The sequence below is a fragment of the Schistocerca americana genome, chromosome 8, assembly GCF_021461395.2.
Source record: "Schistocerca americana isolate TAMUIC-IGC-003095 chromosome 8, iqSchAmer2.1, whole genome shotgun sequence".
NCBI lineage: Eukaryota > Metazoa > Arthropoda > Insecta > Orthoptera > Acrididae > Schistocerca > Schistocerca americana.
Genome location: NC_060126.1, coordinates 98,906,517 through 98,919,947, shown reverse-complemented (window position 1 = coordinate 98,919,947; position 13,431 = coordinate 98,906,517). Strand labels below are relative to the sequence as shown.

At 37.7% G+C, this 13,431-nt stretch overlaps 1 protein-coding gene across 1 annotated transcript in view; it reads right to left on the bottom strand.

Moving 5' to 3' along the window:
- Positions 1-431: 431 nt before the first annotated feature.
- LOC124544655 (cholesterol transporter ABCA5-like) overlaps positions 432-13,431 on the bottom strand; it is a 347,877-nt gene continuing 334,877 nt past the window's right edge. Inside the window, exon 32 of the mRNA XM_047123269.1 lies at positions 432-4,053. Coding sequence (XP_046979225.1) covers positions 3,953-4,053 — 101 coding nt within the window. The 3' untranslated portion in view covers positions 432-3,952. The remainder of the gene's footprint in view (positions 4,054-13,431) is intronic.

Genomic DNA, 13,431 nt, shown 5'->3' with positions numbered 1-13,431 from the left:
AGCTTTCCATCAATATTTAAAAATATAAAAATCCTGCTTTGATATGCACTCAACAGAAAAAAAAATCTGATTAGAATGTGTGTGTGTGTGTGTGTGTGTGTGTGTGTGTGTGAGAGAGAGAGAGAAAGAGAGAGAGAGAGAGAGAGAGAGAGAGAGAGAAAGAGAGAGAGAGAGAGAAAGAAAATTAATATTGTAGGTCACATGTTCATTCAGTACAGAAAAACTAATATTGTTCCATTATCTCTTTATTCTGTCCGCACAGACTTCCATGTAATCTAAGTGCTGTACGTGAAACAATAGACGCGGGCCCCTGTGATAATTTTCCTGGAAAGCTACTCTTATCCAAAGGCCAATGCTCATCGACTTTTACTTGAGAACTGGTGTAATGGGATTCAGGTACTTAATTTTGTAAGTTATTGAATACAGAACTATTTGTCTCCCAACAAGTCATTATTTGGTAACAGTTTACAGAGTAATCTCAATATATTCTAAGTAAATAACATGCATAATTTCACTTTACGTTGTGCTTAACTTTCACAGTTAGGATGTCTATTGAAAATGACTGATCTTGGCAGTGAGATTGTCCAAACAATGTGACACACTAACTGCACAACAGCAATAAAAAAATAATTTATGTACATTTAATGAAAATTATGCTTTGACAAAAAATCTTCATATGACATTCTAAACATTCTGTCCATTCTCTATGAATTTTTCACTTTACAATTTACACTGTTTATTAAATAACAAATATCATTAAATTTGAAATGCAGTCTTGTCTATTATAAACAGATTTCACCCTTAGCATAAATGTTGCTATAACTTTATTATTTTTCCCCTACAGAAGAAGAATATGTCTGTTGTTGACACTATGGCTATCATATATTAAAACAAGCAGCTGAAAATGACACTTGCACCAGACCAGCTGGCTTATTATAATATAAAACTAAAACATGAATAATTTCAAAATATTATTTCCACAAAATCTACTGAATACTGAATAGCAATATTTTAAGACTGAAATAAAGCAATAATTTGCAAGAAATTGCCTAGCTTGAGCTCTGCTGTTCCTTTTCACTATTTTATAACTTTTTAGAAATATTCTACATATGAAATGGCTTAATAATTGAGTGTCTAAATTGCTAGCATTTAGTTGGTCTGCTCTTAAATAATTACTGTAACAAAATTAATATCACATAACTGTTTATAATAGATACTCTTAGCTGAGCATGAGAAATGCATACTCTTTCAGGTAAATATTATACAAATGTTTCTATATTTAAGCAGCATTGATTGCAATAAAACTTTCAAAATAAAATTAACAAATTCTCTAGATTTTATCATAAATCTTTCTTTGTTTTCTTCACACAAATTTCCAAGAGATAGTAATGTGTGAATGATCAAAAGATGAATAAATAAATAAAATCTTAGATTTATCTGCCTCCCTCTAATGTAGTTATTCTTGGAGGAATACTAAAGTTTTGCTGATTTAATCCATCAAAATGCCACAAAACAGAACAAGACATTTCACGAAGCAAGATATTTCTAATTCAATAGCCAAGTCACTCCCAGCTTAAACACATTTACAAAAACCACACTACTATGTTGTAATTCTTTAAGAGACAGCATTCACGTAGATATCTCATTTGAGAGAAACTGAACATAAATTATTTTAATGTATAATAACAACAAGAATTTTGATACCATGTACATCAATTATGTACATTTTAAAATTCAAATTATGAATTCAAAAACTTATAATTTTATATCAGACTTCACAGTAGTTTATAAAAAAATGTGCTTTAAAGAACTGTCCCTCACTAAAATCAAAATATATAACAGATTTATTAAAACCACTATATTCGTATTGTGTAAATTTTTATAAAAAGTGTGCAGTTGACAAACAGCTTTTAAAGTCGTTGTTTCCTGATTATAATAAATCATTTAAACAAAAGCAAGCAAGCTGAAGGCTATGGTTACAAATGAAGCATAAATGGTGGTGGCTGGCTGGCTGACTGAGTGGAGAGTACTTACACGGTAAAACAAAATATTGTGAATGATCTATGATTTCTTCAGATAATATTCACAAACTAACAATAATAACAGTCACAATAGTAAAGGATAAAATGCATAAATTTGTATCAATTAAATTTCAGCCACAATTTAAGAGTGTACTTTTGTCACAGACTCTTTCACATTGTAAGTGGAATTTAAACTTAAAATGTAGAAATAATAAGATGAGAGAAGAGCACAAGGTGTAACAGCTGAGTTGTAATTAAGTTATTACTGTTATGTTTATTTTTATTTATTCGTAGCTGCAGTGTCTACTTCATTTCCGATTGTTCAGAATTGACGGAACAAAACTTGAATCTACTTCTTTTGTATTTTCCATATATTTTTGAAAGAAAATGCATTTCCTTGAGGACAGAATTAAAATCCATGCTAAACAATTCAAAGGAATACTTTTTTCTGCTGTGCCCGTATATTTTGGGGAACATTGCTTTTTATATGAAATGCTGAGCTGCAACAACCTAACTGTAAGATATGCATATTTCTTAAAAATAAATAAATAAATAAGTAAATAATAGCAAACTAAGATTCCTTTCATGAAAAATTCATTTTTATTAAAGTGTGTTTACCAGTATAGTGAAATATGGTGGATGAAAATGGTAAACACTGCTTCATTATTTGTCATAGCCCATTTGCAAACACTTATTTAAAGCAGATAAAATGTGTTTCAAAATCACAGCCAAATGAAATGTATGATTATAATTGTAGCTCTCTTAAAGATTAAAAACAAGCTCCTTCTATATGGAACCCTATTCGTTGTGATGCTCACAGAGTACTTTTGGCAATGTTTTTAATCCATATGCCACTGACTTGTTCCATTACTTAAAATTACAAAATCCTTTTGCCATTAATGTATTGCATGCTAATAAAATTAAAAATACTGATTCTCCACAAAATCACAAATACAGTCTCATATCAGTTTTAAGAAAATTACTTACAACAAAACAAGGGCAAATATTTCTTGTGCCTTGCTGTACAAGAAATAATGACAACTACATTACATTTTCTACAAGAAATACTAATGCTTTTTCATTCTTCTTTTAAGAGAATTTACGGCATTCACTTGGCCCTCTTGACAAATTTTTAGCACAGAGATGCTGAAAATTAAAATAATTTAAACAAATGTGCAACTCATACTCAGTTTTCAAACGAACAATGGAAGTGTTGATATATCTTTGGAAACAAGTTTTTTTATGTTCATAGCAAGCAATTTCCTTGTTACTCAAACTGCTATAAACACAATACACATATTTTCTCTTCCTGAAAATGACAACAACGTAAAGTTAATGTTTGTTCAGATAACCTATTTAATTCCAGCTGCATCCATTTAGCAACACAATTAGGTATAAGTTCTTAGCTCCAGTATCACAAATTTGACAAAAACACTGTCTCATAAATTATAACAACATAACATCACATCACAAAACACACGACATGACTCCTTCAGGCACATAGTCATAATTTTTGCACTGAGAGTCCAGATCTTAGAGCCTCCATAAGAAATTCTCCTTCATACCTTTTTTATAGCAACATTTTGTATTCAGTTTCATCACCTTTCAAATCAGATTGTGGCACCAACACTTTAATAAAACAATGTCAAAAATATTTAGAACTGTCGTTACAAATCTGACAATGAATAGTAAGGGGGACTCAGACTTCACATGCATATTGAAAAACAGCCTTCATGTTGTTGGATAGTGTAAATGATTCAATGGATTTTTTTTTAATTTCAACTTCTTGTGTTTTTTTTTTTTTTTTTACACTACCTAAAACGTTTTTGTTGTACTTCATAAATATTTACAGCCCTAAAATATGATAACGAACTATTTATCTTTTTTACACACGATGAAAGTAAGTCATCAACAAAAAATCTGGAGTTGCCTCAGTCACCATTCACTTCATCGTAGTGACCAAACTTCAGAAAAACTTGTTCCAATGTTGTCTGGCTGAAGCTGTATTCTTCTATATCGAGCTCCTGCTTCGCTGTAGAACCAAAGAAAATATTTAGTTTTTTTTATGGAACATTGTAAACTTCCAATTAATTACACATAATTATAAATTTTAAAATAGGTCCTGTACAAGCTTATGAATTAAATTAGTGACTATATTTGAAGTTCAGATTATAAACATCAGTAAAGAGTGACAGAATTTTCACCTGTTTCTGCTAGTCTCTACCCTTTGATTAAAACAACAGTATCAGTTCAAATAGGATGAAGAACATTAAAATAACGAGCTATACACAAAAAGAGCAATGTAATATCACATTCTACCTGTTGTACATATACTCAGATTGGGTTGTACGATCTCAACATGTATTACTTATGACCACGGTGGACAGAAACAAGGCTGAAGGGTGTGCTACTACGTATGGTTCCACCTCCATTACGAGAGCTGGGACATGGCGCATGAACCAAAGCATGAATTCAAATGTCTGCATGTGTTTGAGTCAGTTGTGATAAGTTATTTATTCTTTATTAATAAGGAAAATATGAAAAGAAAGATGAAAGGTACATCAGTGGGGTACTGTAACTTCAGCAATCCTGCTGATCGTTAAAGATAAGTTTTTGTTTCTGCTAATACATCTCACTTAGTGAAACTTGCCAAGAACTGTTTCTTGGACAAAGAATTCATGTTTGAGACTGCATATTGAAATTGTTGAATCATTCACAAGGAAGTGATTTTAAAGTGGTGTTGAAATTATAGGACAATCATTCATTTGTGACAGGCAAACGAAAGAGCAAAACTGCTGCAAAGCTATACCCTCATTCAAACACAAAAGCTTTGCTTTGGTAACCCCCACTGGATGTGCAAACAGAAGATACAAATGTATTGATATATGGAATGTGACACATCTGGTGAGGTCACCTGTGGTGGTAACAGTACAGATATCGCAGACCAATCACATGTGCTACTGTAGTAGGAAAACATAAGGCCACCGATCTTGGACCATCATGCAGTTGCTGTTATCTACCTTCATCTATACAAGTGAACTGTAATCACTATTGATGTTTACCTGTACCAACTCAGCTTTAATGTTGCATAGTGTTTCGTCTTATGAGGGCATCACACTGTGAAGCCTTAATGTAAATCTGCTTAATGTCACATGTACAATACATGTGCATAGTGAATTAGTTGAGCTTGGACTTACATAAATTTCAGTAAGAACTATCACATATTAATTTCTTCTTTGGCTTACATTAATTTCTTACCTGGCTCCTACTACATCTACATCTACATCTACATCTACATCTACATGACTACTCCGCAATTCACATTTAAGTGCTTGGCAGAGGGTTCATCAAACCACAATCATACTATCTCTCTACCATTCCACTCCCGAACAGCGTGCGGGAAAAACGGACACCTAAACCTTTCTGTTCGAGCTCTGATTTCTCTTATTTTATTTTGATGATCATTCCTACCTATGTAGGTTGGGCTCAACAAAATATTTTCGCATTCGGAAGAGAAAGTTGGTGACTGAAATTTCGTAAATCGATCTCGCCGTGACGAAAAACATCTTTGCTGTAATGACTTCCATCCCAATTCGCGTATCATATCTGTCACACTCTCTCCCCTATTACGTGATAATACAAAATGAGCTGCCCTTTTTTGCACCCTTTTGATGTCCTCCGCCAATCCCACCTAGTAAGGATCCCACACCGCGCAGCAATATTCTAACACAGGATGAACGAGTGCAGTGTAAGCTGTCTGTTTAGTGGACTTGTTGCATCTTCTAAGTGTCCTGCCAATGAAACGCAACCTTTGGCTCGCCTTTCCCACAATATTATCTATGTGGTCTTTCCAACTGAAGTTGTTCGTAATTGTAACACCCAGGTACTTAGTTGAATTGACAGCTTTGAGAATTGTACTATTTATCGAGTAATCAAATTCCAACGGATTTCTTTTGGAACTCATGTGGATCACCTCACACTTTTCGTTATTTAGCGTCAACTGCCACCTGCCACACCATACAGCAATCTTTTCTAAATCACTTTGCAACTGATACTGGTCTTCGGATGACCTTACTAGATGGTAAATTACCGCATCATCTGCGAACAACCTAAGAGAACTGCTCAGATTGTCACACAGGTCATTTATATAGATCAGGAACAGCAGAGGTCCCAGGACGCTTCCCTGGGGAACACCTGGTATCACTTCAGTTTTACTCGATTATTTGCTGTCTATTACTATGAACTGCGACCTTCCTGACAGGAAATCATGAATCCAGTCGCACAACTGAGACGATACCCCATAGGCCCGCAGCTTGATTAGAAGTTGCTTGTGAGGAACGGTGTCAAAAGCTTTCCGGAAATCTAGAAACACGGAATCAACTTGAGATCCCCTGTTGATAGCGGCCATTACTTCGTGCGAATAAAGAGCTAGCTGCGTTGCACAAGAACGATGTTTTCTGATACCATGTTGATTACGTATCAATAGATAGTTCCCTTTGAGGTGATTCATAATGTCTGAATACAGTACATGCTCCAAAACCCTACTACAAACCGACGTCAGTGATATAGGTGTGTAGTTAGATGGATTACTCCTACTACCCTTCTTAAACACTGGTGCGACCTGCGCAATTTTCCAATCTGTAGGTACAGATCTATCGGTGAGCGAGCGGTTGCATATGATTGCTAAGTAGGGAGCTATTGTATCAGCATAATCTGAAAGGAACCTGATCGGTATACAATCTGGACCTGAAGACTTGCCCGTATCAAGCGATTTGAGTTGCTTCGCAACCACTAAGGTATCTACTTCTAAGAAACTCACGCTAGCAGCTTTTCGTGTTTCAAATTCGGGAATATTCCATTCGTCTTCCCTGGTGAAGGAATTTCGAAAAACTGCGTTCAATAACTCCGCTTCAGCGGCACAGTCGTCGGTAACAGTACCATTGGCACTGTGCAGCGAAGGTATTGACTGCGTCTTGCCGCTTGTGTACTTTACATACGACCAGAATTTCTTCGGATTTTCTACCAAATTTCAAGACAATGTTTCGTTGTGGAGCCTATTAAAGGCATCTCGCATTGAAGTCCGTGCCAAATTTCACACGTCTGTAAATTTCAGCCAATCTTTGGGATTTCGCGTTCTTCTGAACTTCGCATGCTTTTTCCGTTGCCTCTGCAACAGCGTTCGGACCTGTTCTGTGTACCACGGGGGATCAATTCCATCTCTTACCAATTTATGAGGTATGAATCTCTCAGTTGCTGTTGCTACTATATCTTTGAATTTGAGCCACATCTCGTCTACATTTGCAAAGTCAGTTAGGAAGGAATGGAGATTGTCTCTTAGGAAGGCTTCTAGTGACACTTTATCCGCTTTCAACCAAGAACTATTTTTTTTTTCTTTGTAGACTAGTAGGCAATTTTAATCTGTTACAGAAGTTTATTTGTGTTGAGTACATGTCTTTTGGGCATAAAATGAGGGTTACAACAACGGAAAAGAAAGTTTCCTAATTAACTGCTGGAAATCTATTACAGATTTTTGTATAAAGTCAATAAGAGGTTGGTATTTTTAAATTGACTAAACCCTACACATCAGAAAAGCGGGAAGACAGGTTTCCAACTGAGCCTGGCAAAAGATTACTCATCTTCTGGAGATATCACACTAATACTGTGTACCATCATCTTTAGCCTTGAGAATGGCCTTAATTCAGTGAGGAGAGTCCACAAGTTTCATCAGGTACGTTATATCCACATGAAGCCACTTACCAATCATCAGATCCAGTAGAGCTACCAAATTGTGTTCCACCTGCAGCTCCAAACAGTCCCAGATATTTTCTTTGAGATTAGTATCAGCTGATTTAGCACAGACCAGACAAGGCATAACAGAGCACTTGACTGTGTATCAGACCAGGAACATATCTACATGACTTTTGTAGTCTTGGAAGGTGGCAGTGTCCACACTGTGCCTATTGTGAGCATGTAGAAGAATGGGCAACATTTTAATACTGAGAATGTTGAAATAAACATATAGGTCCACGTTCACAGTGAACTGAATTGAGAGACCAAGTCATGGATTGAACAGCATCCTCAAACATCAGAGAACCACTAGAGGCTTGAACTATGCTCTCCACACACCGGTAGATAAATGCCTCATTGACTCGTTAGTGCAAGAAAAGAGGCAAAACTGTCTCTCTCTGAACCATACTACAGGCCTCCAGTCAGCTAGTGACTTGTTTCTGTGCAATTGAGACACATGGCCTTTTGCAAGCTGCCCACCTCCATATGTCTATTGCATGTAATGCCTGTGGCAATGTTCACATGGAAACTGGTTGAATTGGACCTACATTAACTGACTGCAACAATTACTGTTGGGATTGAAACCAATTGTCAATGACGGGACGTGACAGCTGTCTCCATTTCTTGTCAGTTAGGATCTTTTTATGATGACTTTTGTGGTGTCACCGCCAGACACCACACTTGCTAGGTGGTAGCCTTCAAATCGGCTGCGGTCCATTAGTATACGCCGGACCCGCGTGTCGCCACTGTCAGTGATAGCAGACCAAGCCCCACCACAAGGCAGGCCTAGAGGGACGTACTGGCACTCACCCCAGTTGTACAGCCAACTTTGCAAGGGACGGTTCACTGACAAATACGCTCTCATTTGCCGAGACGATAGTTAGCAAGCCTTCAGCTACATTTGCTACGACCTAGCAAGGCACCGTTTTCAATTGATATTGACATTCTATTAATGTATCATCAAGAGCGATGTTCTACAAATGTGGATTAAAGTTAAGTATTCCAGAAGCTACGTACTTTTCTTTATAGAATTCATTATGTATCCTGTTTCAGACCTCACGCCAGCCTGCGTGAGCTTAAGCGCGTGCCTTTCGGCTTCCTCTCATTGTGTCTAGGCTGTCTTGTCTAGACACAACTCTTTAATTATGCAGCATTACATAGTTGAAAGTGGCATACTACTCATTCTGGATACATTGTAGAATCTACATAGATGAATCAACAAACTGGATAAGTTTGATTAGTGTATGCTCATGAGCATGCCCAAGCATGATAGCTCCTGTTGTTTGTTTAGGATGTAAAATGTCATTCTTATCAACAGCTTTACAGTTACCCATGAGATGGAGAGAGTTAAAATATTTTACCAACCAGAGCAGCCACAGGAAAGCAAGTAACGAAAGGTGGCTGGCTGATCAGGAATATACACTAAGACAAAAAAATTTCAAACCATGAATGAATATCCAAATTGAACCCATTGTAACTTACCAAACGAAAGCGTTGGTACGTTGATAGAAACAATAAGAACAACAAACACAAACACACGTGGAATGAGGGAAACATTCCACGTGGGAAAATATATCTAAAAACAAAAATGATGTAACTTACCAAATGAAAGCGTTGGTAAGTTGATAGACACACAAACAAACACACACACAAAATTCAAGCTTTCGCAACCTAAGGTTGTTTCATCAGGAAAGAAGGAAGGAGAGGGAGAGATGAAAGGATGTGGGTTTTAAGGGAGAGGGTAAGGAGTCATTCCAATCCTGGGAGCGGAAAGACTTACCTTAGGGGGAGAAAAGGACAGGTATACACTCGCGCGCGCCCACACACACACACACACACACACACACACACACAAAAAAGCAGATATTGTAAAGGCAAAGAGTTTGGCCAAAACTCTTTGCCTTTAACAATGTGTGTGTGTGTGTGTGTGTGTGTGTGTGTGTGTGTGTGGTGTGGGTGCGCATGAGTGTATACCTGTTCTTTTCTCCCCCTAAGTTAAGTCTTCCCGCTCCCGGGATTGGAATGACTCCTTACCCTCTCCCTTAAAACCCACATCCTTTCATCTCTCCTTCCCTCTTTCCTAATGAAGTAACCTTAGATTGTGAAAGCTTGAATTTTGTCAGTGTGTTTGTGTGTCTATCAACATACCAATGCTTTCGTTTGGTAAGTTACATCATTTTTGTTTATAGATATATATATACAGGGTGTTACAAAAAGGTACGGCCAAACTTTCAGGAAACATTCCTCTCACACAAATAAAGAAAAGATGTTATGTGGACATGTGTCCGGAAACGCTTAATTTCCATGTTAGAGCTCATTTTAGTTTCATCAGTATGTACTATACTTCCTCAATTCACCGCCAGTTGGCCCAATTGAAGGAAGGTAATGTTGACTTCGGTGCTTGTGTTGACATGCAACTCATTTCTCTACAGTACTAGCATCAAGCACATCAGTATGTAGCATCAACAGGTTAGTGTTCATCACAAACGTGGTTTTGCAGTCAGTGCAATGTTTACAAATGCGGAGTTGGCAGATGTCCATTTGATGTATGGATTAGCACGGGGCAATAGCCGTGGCGCGGTACATTTGTATCGAGACAGATTTCCATCACAAAGGTGTCCCGACAGGAAGACGTTCGAAGCAATTGATCGGCGTCTTAGGGAGCATGGGACATTCCAGCCTATGATTCGTGACTGGGGAAGACCTAGAACGTTGAGGACACCTGCAATGGATGAGGCAATTCTTCGTGCAGTTGACAATAACCCTAATGTCAGCGTCAGAGAAGTTGCTGCTGTACAAGATAACGTTGACCACGTCACAGTATGGAGAGTGCTACTGGAGAACCAGTTGTTTCCGTACCATGTACAGCGTGTGCAGGCACTATCAGCAGCTGATTGGCCTCCACGGGTACACTTCTGCGAATGGTTCATCCAAAAATGTGTCAATCCTCATTTCAGTGCAAATGTTCTCTTTACGGATGAGGCTTCATTCCAACGTGATCAAATTGTAAATTTTCACAATCAACATGTATAGGCTGACGAGAATCTGCACACAATTGTGCAATCACGTCATCAACACAGATTTTCTGTGAACGTTTTTGCAGGCATTGTTGGTGATGTCTTGATTGGGCCCCATGTTCTTCCACCTATGCTCAATGGAGCATGTTATCATGATTTCATACGGGATACTCTACCTGTGCTGCTAGAACATGTGCCTTTACAAGTACGACACAATATGTGGTTCATGCACGATGGAGCTCCTGCACATTTCAGTCGAACTGCTCGAACGCTTCTCAACAACAGATTCGGTCGCCGATGGATTGGTGGAGGTGGACCAATTCCATGGCCTCCACGCTCTCCTGACCTCAACCCTCTTGACTTTCATTTATGGGGGCATTTGAAAGCTCTTGTCTACGCAACCACGGTACCAAATGTAGAGACTCTTAGTGCTCGTATTGTGGACGGCTGTGATACAATACACCATTCTCCAGGGCTGCATCAGCGCATCAGGGATTCCATGCGACGGACGGTGGATGCATGTATCCTTGCTAAGGGAGGACATTTTGAACATTTCCTGTAACAAAGTGTTTGAAGTCACGCTGGTACGTTCTGTTGCTGTGTGTTTCCGTTCCATGATTAATGTGATTTGAAGAGAAGTAATAAAATGAGCTCTAACATGGAAAGTAAGCGTTTCTGGACACATGTCCACATAACATATTTTCTTTCTTTGTGTGTGAGGAATGTTTCCTGAAAGTTTGGCCATACCTTTTTGTAACACCCTGTATATAATGATGTACATGTATAGACAAACAAATGATTACAGTTTTAGAAAAACTGGATGATTTATTCAAGATAACGAGCTTTACAAAATGAGCAAGTAAATAATGCATTGGTCCACTCTGGCCCTTATGCAAGCAGCTATTTAGGTTAGCATTGGTTGAGAGTTGTTTGACATCCTCCTGAGGGATATTGTGCCATATTCTGAGCAATTAGTGTGTTAGGCCACCAAAATCCCAAGTTGGTTGGAGGGCCTTGCCCATAGTGCTCCAAACATTCTCAATTGGGGAAGAGATCCGACAACCTTGGCGGCCAAGGTACAGTTTGAGCATGAAGACAAGCACTAGAAACTCTCACCATGAGCAGGTAGGCATTACCTTGCTGAAATGTAAGCCCAGAATGGCTTGCCACATAGGGGAAAAAAAAGGTCATAGAATATTGACAACGTAAAGCTGTGCTGTAAGTGTGCCGTGGGTGACAGCCAAAGGGGCTGCGCTATGAAATGAAATCAGACACATCTTTGCTGGTCATCAGTGTTCAGTTTGAAGCAAGATCCATCACTGAAACCAATTCTACTCAGACAGCCATTGAGGTTCCCACCTAAATACATGTCTGGATATTCACCGGACAGCTGTGTGATATCAGTCTGACAGTTGCCCACCACAAGGCCCAACAACAGGAAGTGGCAGTCTGGAGTGGCATTTCATTTCATAGTTGGACTCCATTGGTTGTCATCTGTGGCCCCGTTACTGCATAGTGGTGTGTCGATCGTATTATATGCCTTATTTTGCTCCTCATCATGGCATGCCATCCTGGGCTTCCATTTCAGAAATGTACCTCTCACACACAGCAAGAGTTTCTACTGCTTGTCTTCATGCTTGTCAAATTCTACCTTGGCCAGCAAGGCTGCCACATCTCTCTTCAAACGAAAACATTTGGAGCATTATGGATGGGGCGCTACAACCAACTTGAGATTTTGATGATCTAACATGTCTATTGGACAGAATCTGGCATGACACCTAACAGGAAGACTATCAATCATTTCCAAGCTGAATAACTGCTTGCATTACGGACACACATTATTAAGTTACTCAACTTATGATGCTTCCTCTCAAAAAAAAAAAAAAAAAAAAAATCCACAACATGTACATCGTATACATCAATTTCTATCCCATTTGGATAATTCTTTCGTAGTGCGTCTTTTTCTTTTTATTATAATGTAATATTTGGATGAGCCAACCATTCCTAAACACACTAAAATCCCTTGCTTGATAGCTTAAGGGTACTGGTTTGTGAATAGCAGTGGAAACCTTGAAAAAATTGTCAGTTTTTTAAACTGTATAACTCAAAGAATATGATTTGTGAGCCGATATAATGCTTACCATCTCTTAAGACAATTTTTGGGAACATTTATGTATATGAGCCACAGCTTTTGCTCTCACACTTTTTTAATTGTATTTTTTTGTTGCAAGTGATAAACCATGCTAATTATTTACGTACATCATAGGTACACATTACTCAAAACAGAAACAAAGTAGAAGGTTTATTTTTTTTCCTGTAAGTTCTTTACACTATTATCTTTAAAGCAGACTATTGAAAAGATGGTACTGTCATAACGTGTGGCACAAAAAATTTTTAAGTATAATTATCAAAAATTTTGTAAATGAATTTAGGGTTTTTCTACAAAAATGCTTTTTTATTTTTAAAGTTAAGTCACAAGAGTAATCTACTTTTTAGTTAAGAATGTTTTAAGACAGTATACAATATTTCAGGAAAGTCAAGTTGAAGTTAAAACTTGCTTTTTCTATTAAACTTGCATGGTACTAACGCATCCCAAGCCCATATTC